The following is a 14,674-nucleotide window of genomic DNA, read 5'->3' as shown; positions in this document are numbered from 1 at the left end:
CCAAAATATCATATACACATATAATATAATAGGATTCAACTATTATAATATGTAAAAGCAGTTGAGAGATAGAGATAATAGTATTTAAATATGTATACAGTCATCCAAAAGATAGAGGGAATTAAAACAAAATCAAACTTGAGTACAAGTTTCCAAAGTTCTCCAAAATACAAGGCTATTGAAATTTTAAAGAGACCTAAAAAGTTTTCCAAAAGTGTCGAACTATATAAAATAAAAGCTATGAGTTTTTCAAAATAACAAGCTAATCAACTAAGAGCTAATAGAAGGCCTAAGTACTAGGGGCTGGGTTTTCTTCAACCTCCAAAGCTTGCTCCAATGGTACATCATCACCTACTGCTCACATCCAAAGGATTGGATGATCATCGCAAGGGGGAAGACAAACACATACAACACATACAATGCAAGGGTGAGCTAGGTCTCAAACAAACATACAGATAATTTCAATTCAACCTAGCATTTCCAAGAACGTCCATACACACATAAACATGTAAGTCATCATAAACATAAATATTTATTTCACAAAACTCATTAAAGCAAACATCCTATCATGTTAAGACTCCTAGACACGTCCGGACATAGAATGTATGTAGAGCTGGGGCGAGTTGTGCACTTGTGATGGCCCCTACTGCTTTGCAAAGCCCTTGCCGAGGGGTTCCACCCGACCATACACAAGGCTAGTCCGTTACCGCGGAATAAACCTTCAGTGATAGCGCCTACCCTAGGACCTCCCACTACTCCCACCACACGCGTCAATCCTCTCTAAGTGAGAAGGAAAGATCGTTGGAGTGTTAGGGATAACCCCCCATATGGAAGCCTCTCACATTCATTCAATACACTAACTAATCCCACCGAGAGATCTTAATTTCATATTCAATCCGACCACTTTAAATCACATGATATTCCTCTTGGATCAATAATGTACCTCATAAACCACTTTGATTCATCAAACATAAAATTTCATAGTCATTCAAGTGCATTCTTACTATATTGTCTCATACCAAACCCATACACCATCATACAACATCAACCATGTCATAAAAACAACTCATACATTACATACTTTCACAAAACCATCACTTATTAACACAAATTTCTTTAGGACTTTTAATTATCAATACTTAAGTAATTCAAACAGCTTGGAGACCCTCACCAATGGCTCCAGAAGGGTCAAAACCCCCCAGAACGACCTAAAGAACGTCCAAAAATGATATCCGAAACCCCGAAAACCACCCAAAACTGTCCTGGATGATTTTCCGACGATAATAATCGATTATCATATGTGATAATCGATTATTTGCGAGAGCTTTGAAGAGGATACAACTCTCTGACTAAAATAATCGATTATCAAGTGAGATAATCGATTATTCTTATCAGTTTTTGACAGCAACGTGATTTTTCTAGTTTTGGTGCATCTTAGACATATCCAAATGAATAAACTAAAATCTGTAACATTAATATTGATATGAAACATGTTTATAGATGAAAGTAAAGTATTGCATTGGTCATTTGGATAGGAATTAGATGTACTAAACCAACTCAATTTCTACTCCAAAACATCTAACTCAATAACTAGAGGACCCCAAACCCAATTCTAACACTTTGTACCTATTCTGACCAATTTGGTGACTCAAACAAGTCACAATCCACTTGCTAAGACTGCCCCAATAGCCCAATAACGCTGCAGACCTCATTTGCTCAAAATCACTACCTCACTTCCTCTAAAATGGCCTAAAATTGACACTAAAGACACTCGATTTCCTTTCTAACAGCACTACCACAAAATTTTCATGCCAAAACAGTTCCAACATACACAATTCCATCATTCTAAGTCATTCCAAACAGTTTATAGCCATCAATCACCAAATTCACATAACACACACTTCCATACATGCATTTCAAGTTTAACTAGAACCAAGTTCATGCTTCCACAACATACCACTACATATTTTATCATGCATTCACTCCACACAGTAACATCAAGAGTAGAACTAGCTCCCCTTACCTTGGTGGTTATAAGCACAACACTTTAGAAGAAGCCCCAAAACAGTAACCCTCGCACAGAAACAAGTTCAACAGGACCTACAAACCACCAAATTGGATAGAGTACAACTCTTAGAGCTAGAATGAACAAGGAACTAAAGGGAAAAGCTACCAGCTGCATGCAACCAGTAAAGTGACATGCCCTAGATTCAAAGACAATGGAATAGAAGGGGGAAAATGACGTACCAGTAGGAATGAAGAAAACGTTCGATTCAAAACGGAGCTCTCGACTCTGGGAACGCGGGGACGCCACCTAAATGACAATGCAATGGATGGTGCAGTGTGGAGATTAGAGAGAAGGTAGAGGAAGAAGAAGAAGCTTTCTAGAGAGAGGAATACTTTTAAGAAAATGAGTTCAGCTTCTTTTTCTAAAAGTTTAGTAGAAACTATAAAACTGTTTTCTTTTTAATAAAAAGTCCCTCCCTTTTTCTTAATAATGTTTTCACCCCATCCTCTTTTAATATATACATATATATTTTTAGGTTCTTCCAGAGAGTATTACCATCCCAAAGTAATGTTAAAGTTAGTAAAATTTTATAAATACTAATATGCGTATTAAATTAATTAAATTACAAAAATATTTTAAATCTATATTTATAAATTTTAGACGAAATTTTATATTAACATCGACTTAACATTAATTCTTATATAACTTGACCGTTCAACTGGTCAACGGGCTCTTTGAGGTCATATTAATAAAATCTTCCAGTACCGAAAGGTCACACTCTACATTAATCTATAACCTTTACAAATCAAGTTAATTATTAAAAAAAATACAATTCAATATCAACTAAACTTAAAACACTACATTCTACATTCTTATGAAAATAATTCTTCAACGAAACACAATAGAAAAATTAACTATGAAACTTCTTATTTATTCAATAATTTTCTTTTATAAATTAAGCTAAATTTTATAATTTCTAAAACATTCAAATAATTTGAATTAATTTCATTTTATACTAATTAAATTTTAAATGTTGATTTAAGTAATATAATCAATTTAAAATTTCTCATAGTTAAATATTTCTATTACTATCAAATAAAAAAATATTAAAAATTTGTTATAATTTAATAATATTAATATTAATATTTTGTTTAGTTAATATTAATCGCAGTTATTTTTCAATCAAAGTTTATTAATATTTTTTAATTAATAAAATATTGAAAATAAAAATTGGTTGACATCACACGAGATAGCTAGGAAAGTGTTTGTATTTTCCTTTTCAATCAAATCACGGACTAACATTTAATCTCTTAACCCACTGCCTTTTTTTCTCCATTTCACGCCTTTTCCAGATTTCATTTGTAATCATGTTTTCCCTCAACGTTTCTGATAATTCATAAGCTACTTTTGTCTTGTCTGCACTTAGTTTATATGCAATTCACAGTGCTTCGCTATCACTCTCTGTTATTTGGTTGACCACATGGAGTTGAATCCACATTTGAATTTATGCTATTTCAGGTGACAAGTTCCTCAAAGAAGTGGACATAACAGATCTTACAAAAAATTGTCAAAATATCCATTTTATATCAGACATCAGATTATATAATTTGGTCTGAATTTTTACAACACCGTTTAATCAAGACCAAAACACTCAACCTTCAATTTTGAAACTTTAGAAGACGAAATGAAATTTTGAATACCTCAATCACTGACTTTGAAAGTTCATGTAAAACCTTCATTTTATCTTGCAAAGTTTCAAAACTGATTGAGTATTAAAAAAATAACTCATAAGAAGCTCGTTCAGATCAAAATAGAAGCAGTATAACACATAGGTAGTATAATTTAGTCCTCTCTTAAAACAGAAGTTTGTAATTTATCCCAAAAAATTATATACCAAGCTAAATGTTGGAAAGATGGAGATCTGAGTGTTAGTACCCTGTAGGCTGTGACTAGTGAATTTATTATGTATGAATGAATGCCACTATAAATCAAAATACCATATTAGAAAGAAGAGAGACCTGCAAATTTTCTAAACTTCTCGTAGGTAACCCAGAACACAAATTGCCATGGGCCAAGCCTTGCCCAAGTGGGGAAAAATCCTTTCCACAATGCTCTTATTCCTTCAACTTTTACTGTCTTTACCAAGCAATCATAAGAGCTATTATATAAATATTTCCCTTCCTTTTTGGCTGCTTGATTCATCATTCTAGTCTTCACAACATCAGCTGGACAACTTAAAGAAGTTGCAGCTAAACCTGACACGATGGAAGCTAATGTGTGGGCATAAACATTATCGTCGGCTATCCTACTTCTAATTACAAATTGTTTAGCATGGTCATAACAGGCAAGTTCTCCCATGTTCACTAGGAAGGCTCTTTGGATATTAGGAAAAACACCCTTCCACAGTCCTCGAAATCCTTCAGCTCGAACAATTTTGTTCAGAGCATCAAATGGCCCCGAATACCGAGGTTGAAGACCTTGGTTCACCCTGTGCCCATCAGCTTGCATCCTCACCTTGACAAGATCGGCAGGGCTGGCTATAATCTATAACAATGAGAGCAGAAAACAGCAGAACATTGTAACTTTGAAACAAAAGTAGCATTAAAGGTAATCAGTTAATTAAACCATGTGGCTAAGACAAGTACTACTCTCAAAAACTTCCCCACGTTATTGTTGATGGATAATATCATTGTAACATTGTAGTTTATCACAATGCTAAGAAGATAATCTTCATTTTTATTTGACCTTTTTTATCCTTTATATCTAATGGTTACTAACCTATTTCATAAAACCATCCCATTTCTTCATTTCCGTCTCTCCTAAATGAGACAGGGTGGGTAATTCTGAACGCATCTCTCCATTAGTTCAATATATGAACCCTACACCTTTAAGTTCTCTGGTTCAGATTGGCTGTGTTATTTCTCTTACATTTGTGGATTTGGTACTATTGACAAGCTCTAAAGCTTAGTAAGCCTAAACTTGACTAAGCTTTAAGCTTGAAGAGAGTGCAAATATAAAGGTAAACCCAGAAACTCGGAAGCATAAATAATATCCGCTCTTCACTCTCAACAACAGAATTCAAAATCAAGAAGCTGTAACTTTTCTACTTTTCTCTCCACAATGAAACTTGTATATTTTATTCTTCATGCTCAAATGAAAAGATAAAACATTCCAATTACAAATGTTCACCGAGAGAAATACTATGATGAAATACACAACATATTTCAGACCAAATAGTTCTCACCTGAGCCATGACACCAGAGGTTCCACCGACTACAGCCTTGCCAACAATAGAGAATGAACCATTATCAGCAGAAACCACACTTCTCAGGTGCTCGTACCCAACAATTCGAATAGGCGTGTAGAACAGGTGTCTAATAATTGCTGGAGACAGGCCACTGTAAAGGCCAACAACACCTTGTTCACGAACAATGCCCAAACCTACTCGATATGCCCTGGTGGGACGACTCGATGAAAGTGATTCGCCATGCAGTTGGAGTCTTGTTTTGATCAAGTCTATGGGGAAAGTCGTGGTCTCAGCCACCATAGCTGAGAAAGATGTTAGTAAGATCTTTGTTTGAGCAGTATCAACTCCACCATGCTCATGGCCTGATTTCATTTGGGTACATTCAAGAAAGACCCAACTCACCACAAGGCTGTTCAAGGAAACCAGTGACTGTCACTAAAGATGAAATCTTTTCACTGCAATGTTTCTTCCAACACACCGACAAGTGCTATACCTATCAAAAACCCAATCACCAACATAAATTCACATGGCATTGTCACAACATATAATACAATTGTTTTTCTTTCCACCAGTATTCTCCTTTTGCAGAATCTTATTTAAATATGAACACCACTTTCGCAAGAATTCTAACCTTAGTTCAACACATCCAACCTAAACCCTAAACCAAAGAAAAAAAACTTACTGGAAATTCCGTTGATGGCCATAGTTAATTGGGGACTAGCAAGGACTATGAAGCCGTGAAATTGTTATCAATTCAGATCTATGAACTAAGAAAATGAACATTGCCGAGAAAGTTTGTGCATCCTCATCCAGTGCAGTGAGAGATACAGAAAGCTTTTGTGTTCTAATAAAGACTTTGGGTTTCATCCTTAAGAGGATACTACTAGAAATAACAATGCGATCAAGGTAAGGTTTTTAAATCAATGACCAAAACACAGAACAAACACATCTAAACTACCTATTCATCAGGCATCCACGGTTAGATTCTAATTTTCCTCAGCCATTCGGAGCAGTCGATGATGACACGGTTCTGTTCTATCAGCACCCAGAAAAACCCATAGGTAATTGAAAGAAAATTCACCTACATGTACTTCTACATCTATACGTATTTATACCCTTATACATTTAGACATGGTACCATACAAATAGTATTAGATTCTTAGCTTCTTAAACAACAATGAACATTAAGAGATTTAACATGCAGTTTTTTATTTCAGTCTTAATTTGTTGATAGAAAAACAATGCATACATATGGAAGTGGGATTTGGATCTTTATATGAATAAAAATATTTTAATAGTAATTAACATCCTTAAATAAAATTACATGAAGCTAGTGATTTTTTTTTTCTTCTTTCTCCCATGAACATGAATAAAAACACAAATAGACACACCTAGGGTGGTTTCAATGTTAAAAATTTGTCATGATTTTTTTATTGGATTATGCACAAGTAATTAGTTTTTATAGGAAAAAAATTCAAAATATATATGAATAAAAAAAAATCAAAATATTAGAATATATTTATGCAAATAAAAAGTTAATTAAATTCTTTGTTTCCTAAATTTAGTTATTATGTATTATATATATATATATATATTAGAATATTTATCTGTTTATCTATTTATTATATATAGTAATTATTAAATTATTTATTTTCTCTTTGGATTTACGAAGTATTTTTTTTTCTTAATGTGTATGTATACCTTTTCTTCTGTTTCTCTCTCTACACCTAAAACCCTACTTTGCACTCTGCACTCTGCACTCTGCACTCTTGCTCCTTCCCTCTCCATTGCCCCATCACTGCCATGGCGACCGAAGAGAAAGAGAAGGGATACGAAGGGGGAGCGGGAGCAGGAGGCAAGTTTCGCAAACGCCCCTTCCGCGGCAGGACCCAAACGACGCCGTACGATCGCCCCCCAACCTCACTCAGAAACCCTAACACGAACAGCAGCAACAACAATGGTTGGTTCTCCAAGCTTCTGGATCCCACTCAGAGGTTAATCACTCACAGCGCTCACTCTCTCTTCTCCTCCCTTTTCCGCAAGCGCCTTCCTCCTCCTCCTCCTCCAGGTTCCCTCCATTTATTTCTTTTTGGTTGTTAGGGTTTATTGGAAGCTTCACTTGTCGGCATTGTGCTAATTACATGTAAATTTTGTCGTTTTCGCTAGTGTTTCATATGTAGAGCGCAATGCTGGAGTTAAATTGTTTAACTAATATTATTGTTATTTAGATGGAATGTTCTGTGAGCCAATTGAGATTTTTTTGGTTCGTGTTAAGTGTTATTCCTTGCTTATTTGACAACAACTTACCATTGACATGCATGTTATGGATTTTGTTATGTGGGCGCAGAGACGGAACATGAAGTGAAGAACAGTAGTCAGGAAGAGGCCGTCTTTGTAAGTATACATATTTCCTGTATGTTATGGTGCCCTTTGCATTACTTGGGGATTTATATCTTGTTGGGGGTCATTTTTTATATTTTATGTCAACAAAAATGTTATGGGTTGATTGATTCATAGTTTGATTCAGATATAATTCCTAGATTCTTTTTGCAATAAAGCATTCAAATAGATGCTTACACCTTTATTTTTCCCCAGTCTTCGAGTGTGTTCAATTGTTGTGGGGTTAGGGCTTTTATTTTAAGGACCAGAATATGCCTCTTTTAGCTTGTTCATATTATGTTGTAATCCAGGATATGCATAGTTAGGAGGATGATTAACAAATTAGGGCCCCTGTTAATGATTCTTGTGTGATGTTCTCGAAGTTGTGGTTGTCAATGACATGTGGTATATGCCTTGGACACAAGGGCATATGATTGGTGGCATCACTTGTAGGCTAGAGCTTGCAAACCTTTTTTCCTGAAAAATAAATTTGTCCAGCTTAGACCATGGTAAACAATTGCCTATTTCATCAAGTTGCTTGCAGTGCTTGATAATCATTTTTCATTTCTATTGACTATAAAGCATTCGAGCTGCAATGCTCTGTTTTGGTTGGCAAAATAGTTTTAATTTTTGTTTCCATTTTGCTTTGTCATCATGTTACTTGTGAAACAGGTTGCAAGCAATTCCTCTGGCCTGCAAGAAATACCTGTTGGTGTAAGTGATACTCAAATTAATTGTTCTGATGAGGGTGGATTAACTGAACTTGAGAAACTATTAAAACAGAAGACTTTCAGCAGGTTTGTATTTCTTCATGTGTGTTAGAATAAATAGAAATAAGATACGTAGCACATTAATATCTGTAGCATTTGAGTGTGAGCCTTTGTTTGTATTCACTATTGTATATTATATAGTAATTAATATGCGGGTTTGTTGTTTCAAGACACAATTACCCAAGTCATAACATGTTGTGCCAGAATTGTCTAATAGATATTCCACTTCAAGGTATTTCGTGGAGAAGGAGTATAATATATTTGTTATATGCAGTGCAGAAGTTGAATGATTATCCCTGGCAGCTGCAAGATGTGAAATAAAATGGCTTAATAAATCACTTAAAACATTTAAAAGTAGGAGTTGTTTGGGGAGATAAAATTTATTTGTGACAACCAATCTGCTCTCACATTTCCTCTATTCCACTTTTTCATATATTTATTGTTGCTTTTGTGAAATTTTTACTAAATATGTTAATTCTTATGTTTTGTGAAGTTCATGTTGCAATCAATTTTGATTATACTTCTTCCTGTTGTCTGTAACCAATGCATACATTCTGAGTTACTTTGATAATAGTATACCTCTTGTGATTTTTCTTCTCTTTGATTAAGGTCTGATGTTGTCTGTTATTCCACAGATCTGAGATTGATCATTTGACAGCACTTATGCGTTCAAGAACTGTGGATGCACCTGTTAGGGAAGAAGAAAAGGGGACAGGCGTGGTTCCCTCAGAACCAGTGGTGCAAAGTGGACAAAAGGAGTGTCCCAAAACACTGGCAATAGAAAATGGGATTGAAAATACTGTTGTTGTAACCCCACGTGTTATTTCAAGTGTATGAGAACATGCCTTTACTTTACATATATGTTTGGTTGTACTCGTGGATTGGAAATTATTGTTCTCTTTGCGCTCTATCTCACACATTGTTTTGTTTTGTCTCTAGTTTCCTATTGAAGATGTTGCTTCACCTGCGGAGCTTGCAAAGTCTTACATGGGTAGCAGGCATTCCAAAGTATCCTCTTCAGTTTTAGGTGTTCAAACATCTGCACTCTGGGAGGATCCAACTCTTGTAAACAGGGAAAAGTTTTCTCTTAAATCCCCTATTATGACCATTGTGCCTAGGACTACTAAATATGCTGCAGTTCATGAAAATGGTTTTATGACCTCAAGATCTCGTGGAAGATCTGCAATATATAATATGGCTCGAACACCATATGCCAGAATTTATCCAACATCCAGACTAAAGGTTTGTTCTGTTCTGAATAACATTTTGGATAATAATGTTTCTAAAATCAATTTTATGATATGATTTCTGTTTTACAGGGTGGTGACCATGCTGTTGAAGATGAGCCATCATTTTCAAGTCAGTCTGCATTTAATCATGATGTGCTTTCTGGATCTAAAACAGGGGTATGAGTACTTATGAGTTATAGGTCTTGTCTTACAGTGTTATATTTTAAATAGGTTAATATATTTTTTTCCTGTGTTTTTGTTAATTTTGCAGGCAGTAAAACGTAGAAGTTCAGTTTTGGATAATGATATAGGATCTGTTGGTCCTGTTCGCAGAACTCGCCAGAAGTCTAATCTTCTATATTCAAAAGGCTCGAGCTCACTTATTTCTGGTAGCTCTTTGTCTGTGGATAGGAATCAAATGGTTGTGAATGCTTCACAGCAAGGGTCTTCCATGCAGAAGCCTATTCTGCTGGATGAAGTTAAGCATAGCCATATGAAATTATCCAAGGAAAATGTGGATGGCACTATACCTAGTTTGAGCTCTCCCCCTTTGCCCTCAAAATCAAGTGAAATGGCTTCAAAAATAATGCAGCAACTAGATAAGTTGGTTTCTCCAAAAGAGAAATCATCTGAATCAAGGCTAACAATTGTGAATGATAATCCACCAACAAAGTTGTCGCCTTCCATGCTACGTGGACAGGCTCTTCAAAGCATGGAAACGGTAGATTCATCAAAATTGCTGAACAATATGCATGGTAATAACTTAGATGGCCCATTTGGAAATTTGTCAGGTAGTGCTCAGAATCAGAAGTTAAATTCTCAAAGAGACAAGGTTGAAAATGGTCCATTGAAGCTTGTTGCTCCTACCGATGGATTACTTCCACTCATAACAACTGAAGATGCTACAAAAACAAGTAATAAAGTCTTGTCTACTGCAAAATCTGGGGATTCTTTTATGATAAAATCTGTTTCTGATCTGCCACGAAAGAAGAGGGCATTCCATATGAGTGCCCATGAGGTATGAGACTTTTTTTTATAGTTATCTATTTGGCTAGTTTCTGTAGTTGTCATGATTTTTAAAACATTATTTTTGTGAAGTTTAACATTAGCTTGGCAGGATTGTCCACACGACTTACCTTTTTGTAGGCATGTTGCTTATAGCAATCTGGTGCTTCCATTTACAGTAATTTCTATCCTAAGATAATATTTGATTTGTTTCTTGCTCTCAATATAAAAGGATTTTCTGGATCTGGACGATGATGATTATCCAAATGGAGCAGTCTCTTCCTTTTCTCTTCTTGAGAAAGAAATGACAAGCTCCACTGCTGTGACGGGGGAAACTAATTCTAGTCATGAAGCAACGGAACAGGAGAATCCATCAGCAATGTCTAAGACTTCTACAATAGATGGTAAGGCTCATATTGGAACTGCCTATAAATCTAAGGTTGGTGAAAAAGTTGATGTGTCTATCTTTAGCTCATCATCTAACCTTGATCCAACCTACAAGCCAGTTACGGCTACACCAAATGGATCAGTTGCTAAACCTCCCTTGTTTATATCTGAGAATAAAGTGGTTTCGTCAAGAGAGTTCACAGCTCCTAGTTCTCCACCGAAGGAGATAACCAAATCAGGTCCTACATTTGGGTTGGAAAAAGTTGTATCATCAAAGGATCGTGCTGCTGATGCTCCAATGGTGGAATTTGGCTCCAATAAAAATGTAAACAAGGTTCTTCCCGTGCCATTCACTGCTTCATCATCCATTGGTGCTGAACCATCTTTTCTGAAATTCAGTGCTTCTTTTTCAAACCTGGGAAGTTCAATCAGGTTAGTCTATTATAATTTATAGTGGTTTTGAATAAACCTCAATTCTTTGCACACCTACGATGTATTTTGGGTTTTTTTTTTATTGTTCTTCCTTTACATTTCTCATTATTTATCACCAAGGGTATCAACAACAGCTATAGATACCATTGCCTTTCGAGTTATAAATAATATTTAAATGGGTTTTTGCCTCTCAACTGTTTTTTGTGTTTTTGACTTTAATGTAATCTGTATCATGTGACTTTTGAATAGTGTCAACACCTTTTGTTTTGACTATGGGGATGACGTTTCTATTTGATGAGTAAATATTCTACTCTAAATTCTGGATTTCTTTGGTTTCCTTTGAAATATTATTCTGGTCAATATACAGAATAACAGAAAGGGAAAAGCTTTGTTTTAGCTTACAGCCATGTAGAAAACTTGTGCATGTTCCCCTCAGTTGAACTACGCCCCTTTACATTTGAATTGTTAGATTCTTATTCCTCTCCTTAACTCACATCATCTCATAATCCATTCCCCTTTACTTTACAGCCTTCAACCATTGAGAATACTCTTGGTTGATTTCTGGGATGTGTCATAATTGTTATTGCTTTTTTTCTTTTTTGCATTGGACATTTGAAACTGGAGAAATATTTGGAATCATATAGTGTTCAGTTAAGTATTAAGTTGATTCATGTGCTAAATGTGTTCCCTTCATTTGCAGCACAAATACTGTTGCTGGTACAACTGATTCGATGCCAAAAGTTCGTGAATCTGATAATGGTAATGCTGAGAGTACTAATGATACTGAATCTTCTGTTAAGGCATCAGAACTTGCTAGCTCATCTGCAGCATCAACATCATTTTTGACATCATCCAAGAGTATAGTCAATTTTGGGCACAATTCAAATCAAAATAATGGGTCTCTTGCAAGCCCTTCGTTCTCTTCTTTTCCACCCCCTGTATCTGGTAATTTTACCAGTCCGAATATATTCAGTAGTTTACCTGCTGTTCAAAGCAGTGCCATTAACATGGCAGATTCTAATGGCAGTAGCATGGCAAGTATGACGACTGGCAAAATGGCATCAAGTAATAGCAGTTCTTCTACCCCAGTGGTGGCATCTTCATATCCGACAACTTCTGTTTTCAAATTTGGATCCTCTCCTGTCCCATCAACAAGCTTACCTCTATCATCTTCTGGTTTAGAGCCGCTGGAAACTAAAAGAAGTCAGGATGCAGGAGCTGGTAGTCTTAGCTGCACTGCCTTTGGTAGCTCATCTGCAGGGATTGGTAATTTTGGCTTCATCTCTTCGGCAACTAAAACTGTAAATAGCCTCTCGAGATCTGTTGTTGGTGCTAGTAGTGGTTCTGTGCATAGTGCCCAGGCTTCTACCACCATTGGGTTAGAAGCCTGTACTCAGACCCAGTCAGTTCCATTTGGTTCATCTGCATCTTCCCCGTCATATGGGTTAACTGGGAACACAACTTTTTCTTTGAGTAGTTTTTCATCTCCTTCATCCAGCCCTTCTTTTTCTTCTGGGAGTTCGTTATTTTCCTCTAGTCCTGCCATAAATGTCATGAATTCTGGCACAACTTTTGGACTTAGCACCTCGGCTTCCTCTTCAGCAGTAAACTCCCTTAGCTCCAATACCAGTACAAGTTCTACTTTATTTGGGTCTAGTTGGCAGCCCAGCAAGTCTCCATTTGGTTCCACATTTAATTCGTCATCTTTGTCTTCATCTGGACTTTCCCTTGGAACATCCACCGCTTCTGTCAGTTCACCAACAATGTTTTTATCGACCTCCAGTGCATCAACTCCTCAATTTTCATTCACTTCAGCTGCAGCATCTATCTCAACACAACATGCTTTTGGAAGTCCTACTCCCGCCTTTGCATTTGGCTCAGCTCCTGTTAATAATCAGAAGATGAGTATGGAAGATGGTATGGCTGAGGATACAGTTCAAGCAACAACACCTGCCACTTCTGTATTTCGTCAGCAACCTGGCCCACTTCAATCAAATTTTGTATTTGGTGCATCAACTCCACCGGCAGCCAGTTCTTTCCAGTTTGGTAGTCAACAGAATATTGCTCTGCAGAACCCTTCTTTTCAGACTTCTGGCAGTGTAGGTGGGAGTTTCTCATTGGGCACAGGTGGTGGTGACAAATCTGGTCGAAGAATTGTGAAAGCTAAACACAAACAGCGAAAGAAGTAGGACCGTTGTTTATGAAAATGGTTGCCTTCTATCAGTACTCGGGGCTACACATGTTGTGCAAGAAGTAAATAAGTTCTCAGAGTAATTGCCGGTTATTGCTTCTCACTTGGCAGCCTGGGCAAGATTTGCTATTGCTAATCAGCAAATACAAGCTTGTCTGTGTTCTTTGCACTTCCATACTCAATTTTGTAATAGCATATGATATGAAGAAACATGTGCTGTGCTAGTTGTGATGATATTCACAGAGATCGCTGTCCTTGCTGCTTGTAATATAGCCAGAATTAAAGTCAATGTATAGCTTAGATGGTTGTAACTTCACAGTTCCAGGGAGGAATCTGTGAAATGATTATTACCGATAGGCATTCTGTTTCCTGTTTGCCATATATTTTAATAAAATGTTGATTAATTTTTTTGTTTAGAAACCGATAAAATTATAAGAAAGAGTAGGTGTATGTTTTGGCAGTAGTAAACAAGATAAAAATCCGTGCAATGAGCCATTCAGAAATGGATGCTGTCGTGTTGCGGAGTTACCGGTGTATCATACAATATACTATGTACCCATTTTCTGTTATTATTCTTTCGAAATTGTGTCATGCAATAGATTGAGTGCTATATTTTTAATCTCTATAATTAGGTCCTCCTTATTATATTGTGTTTGTCCTTTGAATTTAGTCCCCATTGCACGCAATTCTCACGATCTTAAAACAAGAATCCTCAGCGGGACAATGTTAAAATCAATTGCATGTACATGACTAGGTTAAAAGCCTTTTCATATAGGAACAAAAATGAAAATGAATGTCATTATGAATAAGCATGAATAATAATTTTTAACCTTTACTGTTACTGTAAACACGACCATTTTCCCTCATTGTCATGCTTATACTCTATCACCGTGGAACCTACTACCAATTACTTTCTCCATCAGAGTAATGGAGGACAGCCGTAGCATAGGCATTTCTCACATGCATATTAACCAAGAGGTTTCAATTACTTTTCCCTGCATGTACCCACTGGCATTGTTTTCCACT

General features: G+C 36.2%; 2 protein-coding genes and 1 long non-coding RNA gene across 8 annotated transcripts; 1 reads left to right on the top strand and 2 right to left on the bottom strand.

The window, feature by feature from the left end:
• Nucleotides 1–89: 89 nt before the first annotated feature.
• On the bottom strand, nt 90–2,405 carry LOC108342736 (uncharacterized). Its single transcript, XR_001833422.2, has 3 exons — nt 2,248–2,405; nt 2,024–2,100; nt 90–354 (listed from the first exon to the last, which is right to left on the bottom strand). It is a non-coding gene; the product is annotated as an uncharacterized LOC108342736 (long non-coding RNA).
• A 1,416-nt stretch (nt 2,406–3,821) lies between these two features.
• LOC108342085 (mitochondrial uncoupling protein 3) lies at nt 3,822–6,475 on the bottom strand. Of its 3 annotated transcripts, none has more exons than XM_052875607.1 (3): nt 6,214–6,475; nt 5,253–5,664; nt 3,822–4,552 (listed from the first exon to the last, which is right to left on the bottom strand). In XM_052875607.1, exons 1-3 carry the CDS (start codon nt 6,219–6,221, stop codon nt 4,010–4,012), a joined length of 963 nt encoding a protein of 320 aa, XP_052731567.1. In that variant the 5' UTR covers nt 6,222–6,475; the 3' UTR covers nt 3,822–4,009. The 3 variants fall into 3 exon arrangements, with proteins under 3 accessions (XP_052731567.1, XP_017435280.1, XP_017435281.1); XM_017579791.2 differs by having other exon boundaries at nt 5,253–5,748; nt 6,214–6,471; XM_017579792.2 differs by lacking the exon at nt 6,214–6,475 and adding an exon at nt 5,938–6,206 and having other exon boundaries at nt 5,253–5,748.
• Nucleotides 6,476–6,945: 470 nt separating this feature from the next.
• LOC108342995 (nuclear pore complex protein NUP1) lies at nt 6,946–14,068 on the top strand. 4 transcript variants are annotated; one of them, XM_052874274.1, is made up of 10 exons: nt 6,946–7,323; nt 7,603–7,649; nt 8,307–8,431; nt 9,040–9,235; nt 9,344–9,646; nt 9,724–9,810; nt 9,905–10,651; nt 10,871–11,042; nt 11,145–11,457; nt 12,158–14,068. In XM_052874274.1, the coding sequence occupies exons 1-10, from the start codon at nt 7,059–7,061 to the stop codon at nt 13,644–13,646; spliced, it is 3,744 nt and encodes a 1,247-aa protein (XP_052730234.1). In that variant the 5' UTR covers nt 6,946–7,058; the 3' UTR covers nt 13,647–14,068. The 4 variants fall into 4 exon arrangements, with proteins under 4 accessions (XP_052730234.1, XP_017436469.1, XP_052730235.1 ...); XM_017580980.2 differs by having other exon boundaries at nt 10,871–11,457; XM_052874276.1 differs by having other exon boundaries at nt 7,309–7,323; nt 8,307–8,348; nt 10,871–11,457.
• The last annotated feature ends 606 nt before the right edge of the window (nt 14,069–14,674 follow it).

The sequence above is a fragment of the Vigna angularis genome, chromosome 3 (genome assembly GCF_016808095.1).
Source record: "Vigna angularis cultivar LongXiaoDou No.4 chromosome 3, ASM1680809v1, whole genome shotgun sequence".
Classification (NCBI taxonomy): domain Eukaryota; kingdom Viridiplantae; phylum Streptophyta; class Magnoliopsida; order Fabales; family Fabaceae; genus Vigna; species Vigna angularis.
This window is presented reverse-complemented; position numbering and strand designations above follow the sequence as displayed.

What these genes read in the sequence shown, in the direction of transcription:
- LOC108342085 (XM_052875607.1), bottom strand. An exon ending in CCTCTGGTGTCATGGCTCAG is followed by an intron (nt 4,553 to 5,252) that starts GTGAGAACTATT and finishes TCATTGTTATAG; the next exon opens with ATTATAGCCAGCCCTGCCGA.
- LOC108342995 (XM_017580980.2), top strand. Translation starts at nt 7,059, where the DNA reads ATGGCGACCGAAGAGAAAGAGAAGGGATACGAAGGGGGAGCGGGAGCA. An exon ending in GTCAGGAAGAGGCCGTCTTT is followed by an intron (nt 7,650 to 8,306) that starts GTAAGTATACAT and finishes CTTGTGAAACAG; the next exon opens with GTTGCAAGCAATTCCTCTGG. An exon ending in TTTCTGGATCTAAAACAGGG is followed by an intron (nt 9,811 to 9,904) that starts GTATGAGTACTT and finishes TTAATTTTGCAG; the next exon opens with GCAGTAAAACGTAGAAGTTC.